The sequence below is a fragment of the Pelobates fuscus genome, chromosome 10 (genome assembly GCF_036172605.1).
Source record: "Pelobates fuscus isolate aPelFus1 chromosome 10, aPelFus1.pri, whole genome shotgun sequence".
NCBI lineage: Eukaryota > Metazoa > Chordata > Amphibia > Anura > Pelobatidae > Pelobates > Pelobates fuscus.
The window spans coordinates 102,084,300-102,105,249 of NC_086326.1; the positions used below are offsets into that span (position 1 = coordinate 102,084,300).

Consider the following 20,950-nt stretch of genomic DNA (forward strand, 5'->3'; position numbering starts at 1 on the left):
ATTTCGTCATGCCTTTTTACTTCTTCGAAAACTCCAATTATATCAACCATAGTGGATTTGCTATTGCAAAATCAACCTGCGCAATGACATGTCTTCAGTTTTTTCATCTGTGAAATGCCGCTCGTTGGGACTGTGGGTTTGCAAATTGTATGGCAGATTCGTGCGGTTATGTCATTCGGCAATATAGCAAATTGATTAAAGATGAAAAAGTAAATCCGATTTGGTAGTTTGCAAATGTAACCCTGAATATTGCCTACTGGATAAAATGACTTTACATGCAAAGAAGTAGGATATCTTTTTCATATTTCTGCTCCTGAGTGCTCTGGTAGTAACAGTATCAGTTCAGAGAGATAGCCTAGCACAAAATATTGCAGCAAAACCCCCCTCACTCTGTCTCCAAAATGCTCCTGACATCAGTTTGCAGAGAACATTTGGCCACTGAGAGCAAATGAAGGCTATCTGTCACTTTCACCGTGCACTTTAATAACATCAACATAATGTGGAATATTAGATTAGCTTGATTAATCGGTCATTCATAATTAACTAGTGATAATGTTCTACACTAATTTGTCCGCGTCTCTAAGGTACTGGATTGCATCAGAGAACATCTATTTCCTTGCAATGGAAAAAAAATAATAAAATAAAAAATGCAGAAGCTCGCAGAACAGGCTCAGCATTATCATAGCTCGGAGTCCTACTTCTTATATACACTGGTTCTCCAGCGGCTGGGATTCTTGCATAAGAAAGCCCTTTGCAGCTTTATATGTGTGTGTGTGTTTGTGTAATCTAGTTTGCAAGGACATCTGGCTCTCTAGGGCAGGTGCAAAAATTATTAAACATTTAGGAAATGAGTCCCCCTATATAAATTCTTAATTTACAGATCTGGTTTTCAACCATGAGAGAAACAAAACAAAACAAAAAAAAAAGGAATGAAAAATGTTTCTTGAAGGGAATCATTTTCTGACTTTAAAATAAGGTTACTCTGCTAACTAGATGGAAAGATAGACAGATATGTAGGCATATATAACAGTATCAGTTTGTCTCAATCATCAAATATCAAATAAAATAGATACACACTGGTGTATACATTAAAAAGAATCACTAAAAAAAAACCTCCTCTAAAACAAGTCATTTGCCAGTCACAAAAAGTAGGTCTGCACTTCTATAAAAAAATAAAAAATAAAAAATGAGCCAGCTAGAATGACACTTCGGGGTGAGAGATAAACCCAAAATGGAAAAGTAAGTTTTTTTTCCGTCAATTTTAAAAATAAAAAGTAATTCAAGTGCAATTAATTTTAACACATTTGACAGAATTTGTGTAACTGCTTATTTGGTGCATTATTTCGCTATTGTATACATAATTCTAACGTATATTAAGACTTCTTTAACTTTGTACAATGTCAATTGCTACAGAACTAAGCCACTGACAATAAGGCCTGAAAGGGTTATGAAACCCTTTTTTTTAACTATATATTTATTTTATTTTAAAATGCCCTATTGAGCACCTGTATCATGTCCAGCTTGTAAAAAAAGATAATAGAAACTTACCTGGAATTCAGCGAGGATCTTCCATGCCCTATCCAAATTCATGCGGTATCAATTCTTCCCTCTCTGTGCTTCTCTGCGGAGAAGCATTTGATTGGACTGTTCTCGCTGGCTCAGAGTGCATGCGCATACTTTAAACTAATGAGGGGAGTGAGTAAGCGGGGATATACTAGGTGGGGAAGGGATTAAAACAAAATTAAAATAAGAAAGCTTTCCATATATGGAGCTGGGGAGGGAGTGCACTAAGGGGAGGGAGGAAGTGCACCAATGGAGGAAGGGAGGGAAAGGAGATCTGGTCTTCCTCTTGCAGGTTCATTTTGCACAGAATTTACATTTGGCAGCCTTTATTAAGTCACATGTCTTGTGGATATAACTACCCCCCTTCACAAACATGCATATTTCTTTGTATGTGCAGTATTTCAAGCAGAAATGCTACACATACAGATTCCTGCCAACATAACCATTTCTAAAAATAGAAGTGGTTGTGGTGGTTGGAGTAACCCTTTAATTGACATCTATAGAATAGGTGGTACGTTATTTATTTCTGCCTCATCCCATATAATCTATTGATCTGTATAACACTGGATAGCATGCATAGAAGATAAATGTTATAGCACTTTAGGGTTATAGGTGCTCCAAGATACTTTCTTGCCTGGAGAGGGTAGGGGGGATGTTTATAGAAACAATGCCATGAAATCTCACTCCTTGCTGCTAACCTAGCCTATGTAGCACAGGCCCATTGCTGCTTGTATAAAGTGTTGATGATTTTCTTCTATACAGAGTCAATAGTAGAGAAAACAATGAGATCCCTTTGAATGGTTTATTTCAGAACATACACTTCTGACCTCAAAAGGAGACTCAATACAGACTCCGAATAAGGTCACTCCTGTCCTTACTGAGAACATATACAATATTTTGGTTACATAATCTCTTACTAAGCAAGATGTGTTTTTGCACATAGTCACTCTTGCATTTAACCAATCCAAGTTTTAGAGTTTTTGCATTGACCTCTATCTAGACAAGGTTTGGGCAAATTTGCTGTGTTATTTAGAAGCCTGTCCTAGAGAGGAAAAGATAGTATAGTCTGCACTGTATTTGTAAATGGTACAGGTATAAATTCCCCCAGTGGCATATGTCTAAGGGGCTTATAACTGTAGCAGTTTTTGCAAATAGCTGATGTATAAGCAATTGCATACAATCAAACATTAAGGAACACTGCAAACACCATAACCACTACACCCTTCTCTAAGGGTTATTTTGCCCTCCCAGAGTAAGTAATCTGTTTGAACACTTACCTAGGTCTCGTTGGGCGCATGAGAGCATCAGCTATGTGCCAGGAATAGTTCAGTGTCAAAACGTCCAGCTGCAGCTGATAACTTGACTAGCTATTCTTATAATGACACCATAACCACTACAATGAGATGTAGTAGTTATGGTGGTTGCAGTGATAATTCACTGGTAAGTATGTATTGATGAGGACATTCTCTTGCCATTGCCAGACACTGCTTGATTTATTACTCTTTAAAAACTGGCACGATGGTGATCTGTATTATCTGAACATATGCTGTTTGTCATGCCTAATGAGATCATAATTAAAAAACAACAACAACAAAAATAAATTATCAGACAGAAATATCTCTTAGATTTCATGAAAGTTACCTTTACTTCAGTAAGTCTGCTTCTGTCATTAGAGCTAGTCCGTCTCTACACAGAGAAATTTAGAAACCAGCAAGGAATGAGTTAAGGGGATTCTCTGGAATTCTATGGAAGCTATTAATGAAGGGTCTTTGTATTGCTGCTATTACTCACATACTGTCATTGTATTGATTTGACTTATTGCATAAATAAAAAATAAAAAATAAATAAATAAATAACGGGTCCGTGAATATAAAAGTAAATAAATAAATCGCTCCCCATAGGTGGATCTCCCAGATAGTAAGAATTTTACCCAATGCACATAACCACTTTTTAGATAAACTGCATTAAAGCAGAATGCTTCGGCCTAGTGGCAGGAATTGACATCCTTTCCTCCAAGGGGGTTCTGCAGCTGATTTTAAATTCCCCATTTCAATGTGCTGCAATACCCCAGACTACATTCAATCTCTACTTGCTTATATGGTGAAATTATAAGGGCTATTAATATTTGGACTCATAATGAGGATATGCACCTGGTCAAAAAAAGCCATAGTCAGCCTCTGGCATAGAGACACATGCCAGAATATGGGCGGAAAGGAAGAGGCGATTGAGCATAAAAGTGGTTGGGGGGAGGGTTATGCTTTCTATATAGTACCCTCTCACCCATTCAATGATGATTAATGTGCAGCAGACAACAGCCTCATGTTGTCAAACAAAACCCTAAATGGGGAAATGAACGAGTTTCTCCCCAGCCCGCCAGTACAAAGTCATTAAAATATGATAATGAAAAATAACTCAATTAAAGATCCTTCTAGCTCCGACCTTCGCTCAATTAAGAGACAAAGCTTCTGCTCAAGTGACCTAAATTTAGACTAAAGATACTCATTACTCAGCGATTGCCGATGCGTGGGATTAAAGGCTACTTAAATATAATAACGAGAATCATTAATTACTGATAACTAATAAACACCCATACAATGAGGAGACACAGTGCCAGTAACATTTTCAGTGCTGGAGTTGGAACATGTTGCTGACCGGCCGTGTCTGGCCAAAGAACATTAAATATGCCTGGAAAAAATGGAAAATGCATTGTCTGTAGCAGCTGTTCCCCACTATTGTCCATTCTACAAACCAAAGGACGTATTTACTAAACAGTCAATTGTAGTGATTTGACTAGAGGCACATCATTTTGACCTAAACAGAGATAAAAGAAGAAATAAATGTGTAAAATGTGTAATTCAGCCAAGATTAAGATTTATCCAATTATGTCTGTAAATTTGGCCTGTCAAATCTCCACGCACTATAAAATCCTACAGATTGGTAATAATTACACATGCAGGTTTAGTTAAGTGATAATTCAAGGTGAATTTTAAGTTTAAGATTAAAGTAGCCAATTTGAAAGCAGGGCTCACTTATAGAATTTTGACAGTTGAACTATTTTGACCTTAAATTTGAAATTTACTTTGAAGTCTCACTTTAGTAAATAACACTGACAGTCTGTTTCACCATTAAAAGGGAATAGAAAAAGAAGTACAGTGGAACCTTGGTTCTGGAACGCTTCCGTACTCAAACAATTCGGTATTTAAACAAAATATTTGAGAAAGCAATGTCTCGGTATTAGAACAAAACTAAGTATTAGAACAAACTCATACAGCATTAACGTCGATGGTACCACTTTGGAACCTCGTTGGTATGACGCATCGGCCTCCTAGCACTAGACAAAGCGAACGGAGCTCCATTCTGTCTGCAAACAGAGCTCCATTCTGTCTGCGAATAGAGCTCCATTCTGTTGACAAACATCTCCATTCTGTCAGCAAACAGAGCAGACAGGTAAAGTAAAGTTACATTTTAATTTCATTTCCATTGTGTTTATTGGTTTTCTGTATGATCTTATGCATTTAAGGCATTATTAAACTGTAAAATGTGTGTTAAAATGCTGTACTTTTGGGGGTCTGGAACGGGTTAATCTAATTTACATTAATTGTAATGGAAAATTTTTATTAGATTTTAGAACAACTCGGTACTCAAACAGCCTTCTGGAACGGATTAAGTTCGAGTTCCGAGGTTCCACTGTACTTACAAATGCCTTTTTAGTTCTCCACAATTCTCCTTTGCTTAAATAAACCCCCTATGTGGTTGATAGTCTTTATTCGCCTAATTTTTATAACAAATCATGAAAACACCGCTTGGCCCCTGAAATAGCCAGAGACTTATATATTTTAAACTTGCACATAAGGGTTTATTTCTACATGATGGTTATAGCTGTGGATCACTATTCTTTAGACATGTGCAATTCGTTTCGGTCCAAATGTGAATTCGGACGAATTTCAGGCAATTCGGACATTCGGGTACTTCCGAATGTCCGAATTGCTGAAGTTCCGAAGTGCTGAAGTGCCGAAGTTGCAAAGATGCCGAACTTCCGAAGTGTCGAACTGCCGAAGTTCTGAAGTTGCCGAAGTGCCGAAGTTCCGAAGCACAGTATTGCCTAAGTACTAATATACTTACCCAGTGAAAGAAGAAAAATTTTACATTGTATACGATTTTAAATAAAAAGTATTCAAACATAGCCAGGATTCAGCTGTAAGCATTTGCAACACTTACAACAATCAAGTAACATACATTCATATAAAATGTAAGTTACTTGGCCAGTCAATGTAATGACAGGAATGAATAAGTAGATAACTCCCTAATTCCCACGGTATTAGGGAGCTATCTACTAAAAGGCTGAAAGACCTAAATTGGTCTTTCAGCCAAATTTACTAATACTAAGTAAAGATTAGAAAAAGAAAAAAACCCGGGTGCTTCCTCGGTATAAAACCTAGAGGGAGCCCCAGAGAGAAAGGGTTATTGGGGTGGAAATAAGGGCATAACCCTGCATATAGCACAAATGGAGAAAAAAGAAGGATGAAGGATAAGACTACCCTGTAAAAAACAGGCTAATCACCTTCAAGCCACCCCAAAAAGGAGGCGTCTCACAAAAAATAATAAATAACTTTAATGGAAAAAAGAGTAAAAAACTGGAAAAAATGAAAAGTGTGTAGGAATATATATATACACACGTGTACATTCTTGTATCCGTATACACGTGTGTATATATATATTCCTACACACGTTAATACATGTGACTTGCACCCCACTGACATATAAATTGGGTATGTGTACTCATTTCCTTGATATACTGATCGTGAAGAATTTTCTCTAATAGATTTTTTCCAACAGTAACTTGTTAATGTATATATATGTGTATACATCCACTCTGCATGTACATTGCTTATTTACTAAATGGACACTTGTATATACACATGTTTGGTGTGGTTGCACGATTTGTATATATCTCCATATATTTACATTCATATATATATTGTATTTATTTATTTATTTATTTTTTCATCATTTTTCATAATTTTTTCTGTTTCCTTTTCATTTTTTCCAGCATAGTGTGATTTATTTAGGTTTAAACTTATCATGAAGTCCTTTCTTTAGTCTCATTGTACTATTTACTTACATTTGGATTACTGAATATCATTATTGATCCTTTGTTATATATATATTTTTTGTTTTGTTTTCTCTCTCCCCTGACTCTCCTTATATAGGACCCTAGGGTCTTAACCATGGGGCTTAGTCGTTTTAACCTGCTCACTAGTTCCTATGGCAGTACCCGGCTCACTAGTATCAAAGTGAGAAAGGGACGACTCACTCCCTATGTTTTAGGTCCTGTCGCTAGACATATGCACGTATTTCTTCAAAGTTCCAGCGCATGCTTGATTTACGGCTTGCCGACATATATCGGCAATGTTAAAGTTCTTGCGCATGCGCGCATATAGAGATACTGACATGCGCATTTGAGTCCCTTGTTCTGACATGCGCACAGACGATACTGAGCGCCTGGTGACAAGTTCTTGCGCATGCGCGCACACAGAGATACTGACATGCGCTTCTGAGCCCCTTGTTCCGACATGCGCATAGACGATACTGGGCACCTGGTGACATGCGCATTTCTCCCTACCCCTCCCATTGAAAGGTATTACTTGATTGGTCGTCAGTGACCAATCACGATGGATAGGAGGCACAAGGAGACATTTAAATTGAGTCCCGGGAGGGAACCTGAGTGCGGTCTATTCTCACTCTATTTACATTTACTTTGTGCCCTTGAGAAAGGCGGCTGAGACCGCCGAAACGCGCGTTGGGCTACCCATGGGCTACCATGGTGTTTGGTACTTTAGACTGACAATACTTTTCTAACAGGATATTACACCCCTCAAACCTCGGAGTTACTTTGAAACTCTGATATTGGACTTAAAGGGAGATTGGGCTATATTTGTGGTTTTTTGGTTTTACAGTGATTACGATATTGTCTGTACTTATTACCTACATCAGGTTATTTATTTGACTACACTACACTTTATTTTTCACTCTTAAACTAAGCCCTCCTCTATCCTTTCGATTTCTGTTATTTTACTATTAACCATGTGGGATTAGGTGACTGCTATAAGGAAACTATATTGCTGAAATTGTATCCACACTCCATACCAGTGCTACATTTTTTCATACTCTTGAGAGTGCCAATAGGATACATCTTGCAGTTATCTAACAAGCACCTATCCCTGGTTTAGGCATTTGCTTGCCGTTTGAGTTTTTTACCCCTTAACTATTAAGCATGTGGAACCAGGTGACTGTTACAAGGAAACTATATTGCTGAAATTGTATCAATACTCCATACCAATGTTACATTTCGTTTCATAGTCTTGAGAGTCTCATGAGGATACATTTTGCAGTTATCCAACAGTCACCTCTTCCCGGCTTAGATATTTGTTTGCCGTTTGAGTTTTTTACTCTTTTTTCCATTAAAGTTATTTATTATTTTTTGTGAGACGCCTCCTTTTTGGGGTGGCTTGAAGGTGATTAGCCTGTTTTTTACAGGGTAGTCTTATCCTTCATCCTTCTTTTTTCTCTAAGTAAAGATTACTTAGTATTAGTAAATTATGCCCCTACTCGCTATACTGCGAGTAGGGGCAGGTCTATTAAACAGTGAGCAGCCTGTGGCTGCTCACTGTTAAAAGAAAAAAAAGGTCCCCCTTCCCGAGCCCCCACCCCTGAGCGGCGGGTGGGGGCCCTAAATTATAATAAGGGGGGGGACACCTAATGTCCTCCCCCCTGGTCCCCACCCATGAGCGGTGGGTGGGGGCCCTAAATAGTAATAGGGGGGGACCTAATGTCCCCTGCCCTGGCCCCCACCCCTGAGCAGTGGGTGGGGGCCCTACAGTAAAATAAGGGGAGGGACCTAATGTCCTCCCCCCTGGCCCCCACCCCTGAGAATCGGGTGGGGGCCCTAAATACTAATAAAGGGGGGGACCTAATGCCCTCCCCCCTGGCCCCCACCCCTGAGCGGTGGGTGGGGGCCCTATATACTAATAAAGGGGGGGACCTAAAGTACTCCCCCCTGGCCCCCACCCCTGAGCCATTTGTGTGGCATAACAGATAAAGATCAGAGAGGGGTAGCTATGTCATGTGACAACCATAATAAAAGGAACCCTCTGTGACCAAGATTAATGAGTGCTGAGTGCTGACATTAATAAAAAAAAGTAAAAATTAAACGTTAAAACAAATTAAACTTGCCAGCTCAGAGATAGATAAGGCGGTTAGTGCACATGAGTTGCGTTGAGCAGGGTATTGCAACATCAGCATAGTGTGTGAACACTCCGTAGACCCCCATCGTGGGTAGTTGGATAGTAAGGCCATAGGAAAAATTAAAGTAAGGATATAAACATAAGATTAGGCTCAGAACATAAATTAAAATCATTTCTTACTAAGGTTTGCAATGTGAAGGCTGAAGTGAGAACTCAATTCAGCGGATACCCTCTAGGGCAGTGGTCCCCAACCCAGTCCTCATGGACCACCAACAGTCCAGGATGTATGTATTTCCTTGTTTTGGACTGTTGGTGGTCTGTGAGGACTGGATTGGAGAACACTGCTCTAAAGGCCTTGTATAGTCCTGCTGTAATCTGGCTGTCTTCAAGCATTGCGGCCCCATCAGGGAGGTGCAGCAGGTTATACCAGGGAGAGGAAGCCACATTTCACGCTGTGAGCCAGCTACCCAGCCAGGCATGAGGGTAAGTCCTCTAGGGCTAATGGGTGTTGGCTGGTACTGTGCTGCGTTCGCTGACCCGCAGTACCTCCACCATCTTTGCCACTTGTGGGCTCGACCCAGGGCTAGAGCCCAGGCTTCGCGTTGGGTCTTTTCTGGCAAATACTGGAATGGGATACCACTTTGTTCCTGCTGAACAAGCTGCCACAGACATGTAGTGAGCTTCCGCCAAAAGTCAAAAAGTGGGACGATTTTAAGTGGGACTCCTGTTTAGATAACGGTATAATGGTACCGTGGGGCTTCGGAGTCCCTGTCATGGTAGGGGCCACAGGGTGTGGACCAGGATCAGCCCCACCGGTCCGTGGGAGAGGGGGGAGAGGGCCAGGTGCACACAGCTTTGGGAGTCCAGCTTGAAATAGTTGAGCAGAATAGCAGGGCAGCGGCCCTCAGTGTTTCAAGCAGAAATGCTACACATAAACACTCCTACCACCGTGACCACTTCAAATTACTAAAGTGGTTATACTGCTTGAAGTAACTGTTTATGACCCTCGAATGACCATGTTCTAGTTCAGACAAACCACAGCCAGGGCAAACATTGCAAATGAAAAGGAGACATAGAAACAGTTTTTCATTTTCCTATTCTCTGTATGATTTTTTTTATGCCAACTGTCAGGTACAAAGAATAGAGCTTATAACAATGATTGAAAGTTGCAGAATAAAGCGATGTGAACTTTCTACATTAATTTAATGTTTTGCATCTAAGAAAAACATATATATATATATATATATATATATATATATTTTAATTCTTTATTTTTTTAGTGCATATGGTTGGAACAAAAAGGCTTGTGGTACCCCAACGGCATTCCTCTCGCTGCTTTCAAAGACAATAGATACAGTGGGGAGCGATTAACCAATGCACAATTTTTTAAGTAAAATATAGAATAAAGCATAAAGATAAGCATTACGGGTAATGTTGCATACTGTCCCTTAAGATGGAAAAACACTGGAAGCAAGTGTCAACAAAAGTAAACTGACAGAGAAAGGTTAGGGAGCTGTCTAGAGGCTTTGTTTGGTTGACTACGTTGCCTTCTGCGAGTGTGGGAGTATTGGAAGTAGCCAGTCTGATGTTACACGTCCCACAGAGTCCCACTCTGCCCGAGCTTCAGCCTATCCCCTGAACAGTCAGCCTCCAGGCTTGCAATGTACCGGTCTGAACTTCTTGCCAGGGTGAGAGTCGATCAGTGCTTGGGCGGAGGAGGCATGTGTGAAGTCCGGTTAGGCCTTCGGGATGTTGCAGGTGAGTGTTCTGTGTGGTGAGATGCAGAGTGGCCATTGCAGCCTTTCTGTAAGTTCCATGAGTAGGCCTTCCCCTGAGTCGTGCGCTAGGGAGAGTCGGGCACCTTATTGCAGTACCTCGCATGGGTGTGGTTCCCTTCTGCCCCCTGGCCCGTGAGAGGACCTGCGCTGGTCGAGGAGTTAAGCCCTGCAGGCGGTCTGGTTTGGCAGCGCGGAGTCTCCATGATTGGGGTACTTGCCGCTTCTTCCTCCTCCTCCTGCTTGTCACGTGTCACGTGTCGCAGCCCTGCAGAGCAGGTTGTGGGTTGTGGGTATTTCTTGGGCTTGTAAGAGTGGGGCTTGCCTCTGCCTCCAGAAAAACATATATTTTAAATACAGTGATAAGTAAACCTAATTTTAAAAATCCCGAGAAAGTGACAGTTACCGTTAAGCCTATTTGAACAGTAGCCACATGTATTCATTGCCTGCTCTGTAAACCCATGTATGATCCGAAATTCACATGACTCACAGGATTTTTCTAATAAAGTCGTGATCTCACTTCAATCCACAGGTTTGGTTCCAGAATCGGAGGGCAAAGTGGAGAAAAACTGAACGTGGCAGTTGTGACCAAGAAGGAGGAAAGGAAACTAATTCAGAGGTGACCTCTCCAAGCAGGAATCTTAGCTCACCTTCTGCTGGAGAGCCTCCGAGGTCCAAGAAGGACAGCCTGGATTCACAGCAAAGGTAAAACGCTTCTCTCCCCAGAATATATGGCCAATAGTATTTCAGCACAAAACATGACACCCAGAGCTGCTGTCTTGCTCTGAATCATTAGTTTGCAAATTATCGAGAAAGGCTAATAGTGGTCTTTTTCTATCTAATACTCTTTATATATTGAAACACTCTATACCTTTTTTTAATATATATATTTAACATGAAAAAGGTGAGGATTTCTCTCATTTGGAAAGATGTTATCTTTCTTAAGTCTTATTTATGTTTATATTCTGTTGTGCCCATGTTCATAAAATTCTGTTTTTTGTTTGCACATATTTTCTTCTCAGTCCTCTTACTTTATTATATATGTGTTTATATATGATACATACATGTGCATTCAGTTCATTGATTCACCTGGAGGAGTTGAAAACTGTCATGGGCTTAAAACTATAGGACGTGTGTAGGATCGCTCTCCAGTTGTTAATAACCCACCTGGCACAATCCTCAGATAACGTGTGACTCGGAATATAATTCATGAGGATAACTGGATGAAGATCCATAGCAGATTAGCACATCCCAGATCTAGGCAGGGTCTGAACATCTCTAAGAAGTTAATTAAGCATTTGTCTGGAGTTCTGTTCGGAAAGAAACAATCTGCAGCTCTGATGGTTGCAACACTGAACACTGTTAGCATTAGATTCTGGCTCTTCTGATTGATTCCGGGCATTGCTGTCTAATCAGTATGCTTACAGATTCATGCAGACATGTAGAATTTGATGGAGCAATACAAGTGATCTGCATCCATAGATACTCTGGAATCATCTTCCCCTCCCTGCCCAAAGAATAATTGATATGGAAGGGTCGATAGACCACCCACCAAAATAATTATACTTCCATCATGGCCATGGTTGGACATCCCTACAAGCAAAGTCTATCACACCCTTATGCAGGTACACATCATACACTTCCCTACCTCTATCATTGAGTATTACAAACATACTGCAAGTAAAGAAGATGGATGCTGAGATGGAGTAAGTCCTAGATTGAGAAAAAATTATATTGGTGAAGAGAAGAGTGGAAATGGTTGTGTTAGGATGAAAAAAGTCTGATAGACTAATGTAGAGGGGAAACAGATTGCATGACAATGATTGAAGTTTAAAATAAAAAACTTTTTGGAAAGTTGGGAAAAGAGTTAAGAGAATGATGTGACAGAGATAGGAGGGGAAGACTAGAGAGGCAAAATTATGGGAGAAAGGGTCTTAATGGAGATGTTGGACACACAACAAGCTAACAGACTATATATACTTTTGCCTAGCGAGGTAAAGATCCTTGCGCAGGTCCTGAATGTAAGACGATATACTTTTTATTTATATTTTTATTACATCTTTGATTTGTCAGAAGCCCCAAAACCATCATAAAAATAAATTAATATGGCAATAACATACAGAACACTTTGACAGATGAAGTCTTTATTATCAGTGGATATATATCTTTAGTTCTAAAGTCATGAGCAAGACAAAATGAAGATGGACAGACCAATGCAACGTAAACAAAGAGCACGCAAGACCATTGCCATTAAACAAGCAAAAAACACATTTATAAATCTACTGATCTCCTCATTTCATGTCATCAAATGTTGGAACATTAGGCTCTTTATTATGTACCAGTTAGTTTTTTCATGTTTTGACATCCATCTCACAAGTATAAATAGACTTGATCAGTGGTTCCCCACCCAGTATACAAGGCATACTGCTCCAGTAGGGATACTGACAAAAGGGCACTAGTATGCCCTGAAAACTGGTATAGACTAGACAAGCCACTAAAGAGAGGTTTTACAAGTCAAAATGTGAATACATTACATTCCTATTGATACCAGTGATCATATTAAAGAAAATATGTGTCTAATATCACTGTTTGCTGTTGGTTGTCAAGTTCAGTAGGTAACCGTACCCATTCTTTGGTGTTTACAACACAGGTGCCTGACTCATGAAAGATCAGTGGGTCCAGCCACGTCTTTCTTTCCATCCTGCTTGCCTGGAGCCATCCTAAACACAGCCAGCTACGCCCAAGCTCTGTCGCATGTGGCTTCACTAAAAGGTATGAATTCGAGAGTTGACCATATATTATTTGTTAAAGAGACCTGGGGAAAGGTGCAAATATGCAAGCACATATTACCTTTCCCTCTATCAATGTGATTGTCTTTTAGTATGCATGATATGGTTATCCATTAGTCTGATGGGTAAAATATTACACCACAGAACAAAAAAAAATATTTAACAAAAAGATTACATCTTGGGAATAGGATACCAGTTGGAAATATTCCCCCTACCCACCGTAAGATACAGTAACTTTTTTTTGCTCTTTTTTGGGCCACGGGATATTATAACTGAAGCACTCTAGGCAGGTATTTATTTTATGAATTGCTTAGACCTCAGTAACATTGCTGTTTAAGGCTTTATTTGAAAAGGCCATATATTATAGATGAGCATATATTGGACGCTATCAGATCAGCAATGTCATACAATAGAGCAGGTGAATTTCTGAGCAGTCGGGGAAACCTCAAAACTCTGAAATAGGCCCACATTCTGTACACTGTTCAGTAGGATGCTACATAGACAGGGGTAACCGTCACATCCCAGATTTTTATTAATTGCATCTGGGACGTGCATAGCAGAGCACACACCTATGTCCTCTTGCACAGCTTGGAGTGCAGTCTGCTTTCCCTGTGCAAGCCTGTGTTTTAATGTCCACGACCGGTACAGGATGCACTGCTGATAGTGCGGTCTGTCAAAAGAGATTTCCTGCCTTTGCAATTACTTACAGCTAAAAGCATCAAGGGCCTGTGGATTCACCCAATCCAGTCACATCCTTTAATGGCTGGCAGCATACCTCGACAATTAATTAATATCATTCATTTATTAATTGGGAAGCAGCAGGATTTGTCCTTCTTCAGCCTCTGTCAGAGCCCAGACAGATAGTCCACAAACAGTAGAGAGACTTTTTCAAGAGATCAGCTCAATGTTTTTTTCTTGCTATGTAATCACCTTTCTATTTTTACCTTGATTGATGGTACCTCCTTTATTGAGCAAAGAAAACAGAGCTCTATTGGTTAAAATGTTTTATTCTGTTCATATTCATGAATGTGCAGACTATTAGCAGGCCACCTTCATCAATAATGGGACCTTGACTGCCTTCTGTTTCAAACGCGTTTACAATCTAGAAGAAACAGTTTCACAGTTTATTCTTCAATTGCCAAATACAATTCCAGCAGATTAAAATTTATGATTCAATGCATGAAAAACACACAAAGTCAGACAAGAGATCACACCTATTCTCCATTAAACTGTCAAAAACTGTTACAATGGGCAAACTGAGCATCTATTAGTCCCTTTATGTAAGATATTTCTCTCAAACTACAGGGTGGCCCATAAGTCCCTACCCATCCATATATCTTATGCATCCAGTGTATCTGTGTGCTGTATGGGTAGGGACTTATGAGCCACCCTGTAGAATGAAAGTGTTTTGTTTTGCCAATGAGACAGTCAATCCATGAAGATCCATTTGTTATGTAGAGGACAAAGGCTATGCTGCAGAGCAGGTGATTACAGCTGCTTCGAATATACCGTAGGTGAGGAAGGGGTAGATAACTGTATAGAGGCCAATGATCAGTAAATTGATATCATCTTAACCGTATTAGTCTCATGACTTTGTTTATATTTTCAAGTCAGACAGTGTTGTGGTCAAGGTTCGGTGGTTTAACAGGAATTAACCTGAACTCTGTATTTAAGTGCATTGGTTAACAAAATGCTCCGCAGATCACATGTCATGCAGGTGTGGTCTGCATGTTCTGTTGCAACGCAAAAAATAAAATGATTACTGATCAGTATGTTTCTCCGGCCAATGGAATTGCTCTCCAGGTCTTTATCACAGTGCAGTGATTACGTGGTTAATTACTGTTCCTTTGGCCTCTCTCTTCCTTGAAAATACTCTACATGTCTTTCTGGGGACTGGAGACAAGATTAAGGTCTGTTTCCAGCGGTCGATTTGTTTGCCTGTGTACGGAGCTTTGATCAGAGGTGGGGAGGCAAGGTTTTACTTGCGTGGGGGCTCTTCCTGTCAGACTCACGGAATTGATCCCCCCCCCCTCCACGGGGAGGCTGGATTATTATTACATTAAGTATTAATCTGTTTAGATGATCTCACCATGAGATGCTCTGATTCAGCACTATATCTGCAGCTAATGGAGAGGTAACCCTTTCACAACCAAAACAGCTTCAGCATACAAAAATAAAAAAATAAATAAAAAAGATTATGTAAAAGCCAAAGCTTGGTTTATAATATATAGAGAGCAAAGGCTACACTGAGAATGTGGGAATAATCAATGTCTGGAATTTGGTTGATACTTAGTTTAGCCACATGATGCATTCATTTGCTATGCCATCATAATACACTATGCCTTAACCCCTTCATTACAAATAACTTGCCAGGATTACCACCATGATTACTGAACCTGCCAAATCCATATTCCTGAAAGCGTTAGCCCACTAAAGATCAGTGTGATATATGAGGTATGTCATGTGATAGAGTTGTTTCCTATTGTCTGGTCCTTAATGGGTTAAAGAAGAAACAATATGAAAAATCGAAATTTGTGATTTCTAAATTCTAATTTGTTTTGCAGAAGTACATAAGGGTTTATTTATTAAGCAGTGAAATGAAAACCTGAAATGAAAAACCTTATAGCCATGTTGAAAAAAAATAATCTCCCATTTTCTTAATTCCCTTTATTGAGAATGTCTGATTAACGTTGGCGACTAAAGTAAAGCCTGGTTTTAAGTCAATAATGATTTCTAACTTTGTGGCATCACTGATAGAAATAGGTTATGATCATGTAAAAAAAATAAAATGTAATTGATCTGATATAGAAGCTGGATTGTAATTTACCGTGGGAGATGGAAGGAGTTGTTCCCCCAATTCCTCCAAATCAGGCTTGCCCAGACTCTGGCCCTCTAGATGTTGCTGAACTACAACTCCAATGATTCTATGAATTAAATAGATAGGCTGAGAATCATGGGAGTTGTAGTTCAGCAACGTTTGGGTAAGCCTGCTCCAAATGAACCAGTGCCTCAGTTCCTAATGTTGGCATAAATACTAAGGCTTGCAAGATGCCACCACATTAACTTAAGAAAACGAAAAACACGAGGATATCTTTCGCTATACATACATTTAAAGCCTGAACGTTTTCTTTCTCTGACTATATAAATGTATTAAGTGTAGCTTTAATATCCAAATTAACTCCAAATCAATTATCAGTGTTAGCCTGTATATGTGCCTGCAACAGCATTGTTATTACATTAGATTAATTTGATTTGTTAATCAAGGCAATACTCAAACAATTATCAGACCATTACCGGATTGTGCTCTGGAGTGGTCCAATGTTTCAATAATCTAGGCTAATACCTGTAATTTGCATTAGTGGGTATTTAAAAAGGTTATCCAGTTTAAAGAGCAAAGACAAAATCAAAAGAATTTGTCCTAAGAAAGAATTATATCACTTCCACATCATGGAATAAACTAGACCCTTGTTAAAAACAATGGCTAAGTCAGGTTGTAGGTAACGGAATAATTGATGTCAGAGAAGGGAGAGCTTTCCCTTTACCTCTTCCTGTGGCTGCCCTTTAGAAGTGGCAGCTAACCATTTGAAGAGGCAACGCATTTAACCACATACCTCCTAATTTCACATTTAAATAAAGTTAATTCAGTTCTGTTAAAATATCTGCATAAGTCCCATCATAAAGTTGACTCCTGGTACATCTGTGCACACAGGTTATCACTAACACCCACTGAGCAAAACTGCACAGAAAGCCTAAATGGAAACCTTCATATTTCTGGAGGTCACACCACTGAAAAAATATTGACAATTACATTCAGCTTGTGTTAACCTTCTCTTTTTATTGTGATGCTCTCTTTTCTTCTAAACATATTATTTAGTAACTGAAACCATAATCCAGTTGAGTCCTGGCATGGTCAGGGCACACATAGCATTTGGTGCGTATACAGAAACAGAAAAGGGGTTTAATTTACAAAATGGACGAGCTCATTTCCAAAATAGAACAGTATGGATTTCAACATTTGTTAAACTTAAATATAGAGAATATGTAAACATAGGGAAAACCCTGGGAAAAGTCAGTTCCCTTCTAAGAGAGGTTCAGAGATAGGATACAGTATGACTATCTGAGCCCATTTTATTATAGACTCCATTTTATTATAGATGTTCCCATAAAGAAATAAAATCAAAACCTAACAAGTTATTCGTCCAGCATTTATTCAGTTCAGTTTCCTCTGTCTATGATTATAGCATTAAATTATATTTCCCTTTCTCTCTCCTCTATTGCAGGTGGGCCCCTATGCTCTTGTTGTGTGTCTGATCCTCTGGCTCTTTCCTTCCTACCTCCGTACAGCTGCCAGAGTCATCGCACAGCCAGTGTGGCGGCCCTTCGAATGAAGGCGCGAGAGCACTCTGAAGCTGTGCTGCAATCTGCACAACTTCTGCCCCCTGCAGGGAGCAGCTCAGGGGCCCCAACAACTACACCTCATGAGGGTGGTCAAGAGAGAGCTCCACAGGGGCAAGAACAGAGTGACAACAATGAAAAGAACGTATGAGGAAATTGCACGGATGTACATTGTATGTGGGGATAATAAGCTGGGAACTTTGGCCTACGAAGCCAATAAGTGATACCACCACGTGCACCCTCCAGCAACTGGACCAAGCTAGCTATGTTTCAAACGATCTCACCACTGCTTGTTTACACAGAGATGGCTGACTCATTCCAGGCTTTACGGAAAAACTTTCAATCTTGGTTGCCCGAGTTTTGTGTTGAGCATAATTTATGGAAACTAGTTCGACAAATTTAGCCAAGGACTATTTAACCGACATGGGGTGGGGTGTTGGCTCGGATGCATCAAGTTTATATAAACAGCGGACCCACAGGGATTTGGATGACGTCAATATGACTCAAGACGACTGTAGCAAGGAGTGAGATAAACAAACTCTTATCTCACCACAAGTCAATCACAGGGTAGTACGTTTGTCCATGCAGACCAAATATCAGTATTGGAAAAAATAAATAAAAAATAAGAAAACATCCTTAATGGAAACAAAGTCTGATGGAATGAGATTCAGCAAGCCCTATTTATTCAGTATATTTATGTATTTATTTTCTCATAGGAGGAGACTCATTTTGCGTTGGGTATTACAAAAGACATGATTAACCCTCTCCATCACGTAAAACTTTAAACCATAAACCCTAAAGTCAGTATTGCAACCAAACAGCAATCCTTTGCCTCAACAGCATCTTTGCTTCTAAAGGCCACATTACCATCTACGCATTGACTGCTTCCTTATCACGTATAAAAGCTTATATGAATATATTTGCAGAGCATGGCTCCAGCAGTCCCCTAGCTTCTGTAAGGCAACATGTGATTACAGAGGCAATGTGATTCTCTTGGATGAAATTCTGCCTGAAACAAAGGGCTTGTGATGACAGTGACCCCCTCCTTTAATTCATGCTGAGTTCTTTCTAATATCGTATATTTACTTCTATATGCTTTCTGTAAGGTGAGGTGCCAACCCCAAGTCTGCCAGCAGAGGGAGCTGCTTACCTAAGTTATTATCTTTTTGAGCCAACTCCATGCAAGAGGTCACATGACTCCAATTAAAATAAAACCTAAAAAAAAGGATGCTACTTTTAACAAAGATCTCTTTAAAAGCCAAAATCTGAGGCTATTTGGTTCTTTCAAGTCTGTGTTGATATTCTTTTAAATTGAAGTACAATAGTCAAGCCCTTTCCGGTGTTGGAGGTGAAGGGTTTAAGATTGCAAACTTGTATTTAGCAGCTGTAAGACTGTGCGCCATTATAGATATAAAACTATTTAATGCAGATTATTTATTCATCACTTGCAAAATTCCTTGATCAGATTCCCTATTTTCTTTATGGGGAGGACATAATATACACTGAAATACAAACTTATTTTACTTTTCTAAACATTTTTGGTGTTAGAAATATTTCCCTTGATGGAATAATATATGCACCTGTTGATGTGGAGAATAGATAATGCTATCTATGATTGGTTCCTTTTGAATCTCTTCACATGCTTTGTATACAGTGGCACAATGGCTTATATAACTGAAAGTGAGATAGTCAGGCTGCGCATGCATGCAATCCCTGTGCTTTTCACTTGATCAGTATTCAAAAGAATGGAACCCAGTGAGCTCCAAACATGCAGATGCCACGTGAACCTGTAAAATCCTCTTAGATGAGGAGGCAGGTCGCTCTGTGTGCACTATGGCTTTGTTGCTGCTCCTAAAATGCTTCTACCCCCTTCTTTAATTTTTACCTTAAAGGGGCTGTTTGTCTGCACTCTGTGGAAAATCAGGACCTTTAGTTTTGCAATTGGCCGCTGATTCAAACTGTCAGGGTCGGTTACAAAACGTACTGGTACATTTCTTTATAATTTACTGTAATTGTGTAAAATATGTAAAAGTACCGTCAACCTCCTCAAAACATTTTGTTCACAGAATAATTAACTTTACAGTTCCTTGAAAAATTTAACTAAACATTTATTTTGGCAACTGATTACCCATACACAGAGTAAACTGTGGAATATATTAATATTATTGACAACCATAATTGTAACTAACAACAGAACTCATGCTATGTTGTTAGAAGAGGAAAAAAAAGAAACTATTCAGTCAAAAGCAATTTTTCGTCCTGCACTATAAGACCACAGTTTTGCAGCTGATTTAAATATGCTATTTTTTACCTTACTTGGCCAAACTCCTAAGTTTAAAAATGAAAAATAAGTTTTAAAAAAGGAAATGTATTTATGTTAATCCATTTTGTGCTACCTACCTGTTATGTGTTTAAAATAACTTAAAACGGTAATAAAAGAAAAATGATTTTACTTGTGTTTTCTTCATTGTTTTTTTCATTTCGCAAGGTGACTTTACCCAGAAGGCCCGGTGCTATCAATGTCTGTCTGTCACCGGCCCAGTCGTGGGAATGAAAATGCCTCTATGGCTACAAGTCTCTTGTAGACTTGTATCTGAAGTTTAAAATAAGCACACAACATCACACAGTCACATTATGCCTGCCACTCCGATGTCAGGTCATTGACAGTGTCCACAACATTCCTATTCCTATGACATGACTCCCAAGATTTTGAATCGCCAAAGAGGGACACTTTTGTTTTAGGGATGTGGCTCTAAGTGAAGTCAGAAGGAGGTCATATTAGGTAATTTCATGTCCTACTGAAAAGTCATTTAGACTGGCGACATATTTTACTTAACCCTTAATGAGTGAAGATTTTCTATTTTTCTAAGTTTCTATGCATTGGTGACTGAAGCAAATTTGGCACTTACATTATGTTTTATTAAATGCAACAAAACATATTGAATATTGTTCTTTAAAGGTCATATAGGGCTTTCACTACATTTATATATAACATAAATATTAAGTATAAAAACTAGTATAGAAAAAATACTATTTATGACTGCACAACTAGCCAATCTAAAGACAAATACCTCAAAATAGATTGTAAGAACACTGTATTGATAATTTGGTAGATATACCCACAAAGACACAATGCATCTATTTGTTCATGCATGTCTTCTTGGGGGGTATATGAAAAATAAAA

At 39.2% G+C, this 20,950-nt stretch overlaps 1 protein-coding gene across 1 annotated transcript in view; it reads left to right on the forward strand.

The window, feature by feature from the left end:
- DRGX (dorsal root ganglia homeobox) overlaps positions 1 to 19,568 on the forward strand; it is a 36,197-nt gene extending 16,629 nt beyond the window's left edge. The window contains exons 5-7 of the mRNA XM_063434657.1: positions 11,115 to 11,287; positions 13,251 to 13,354; positions 17,652 to 19,568. Coding sequence (XP_063290727.1) covers positions 11,115 to 11,287; positions 13,251 to 13,354; positions 17,652 to 17,917 — 543 coding nt within the window. The 3' untranslated portion in view covers positions 17,918 to 19,568. The remainder of the gene's footprint in view (positions 1 to 11,114; positions 11,288 to 13,250; positions 13,355 to 17,651) is intronic.
- Positions 19,569 to 20,950: the final 1,382 nt, after the last annotated feature.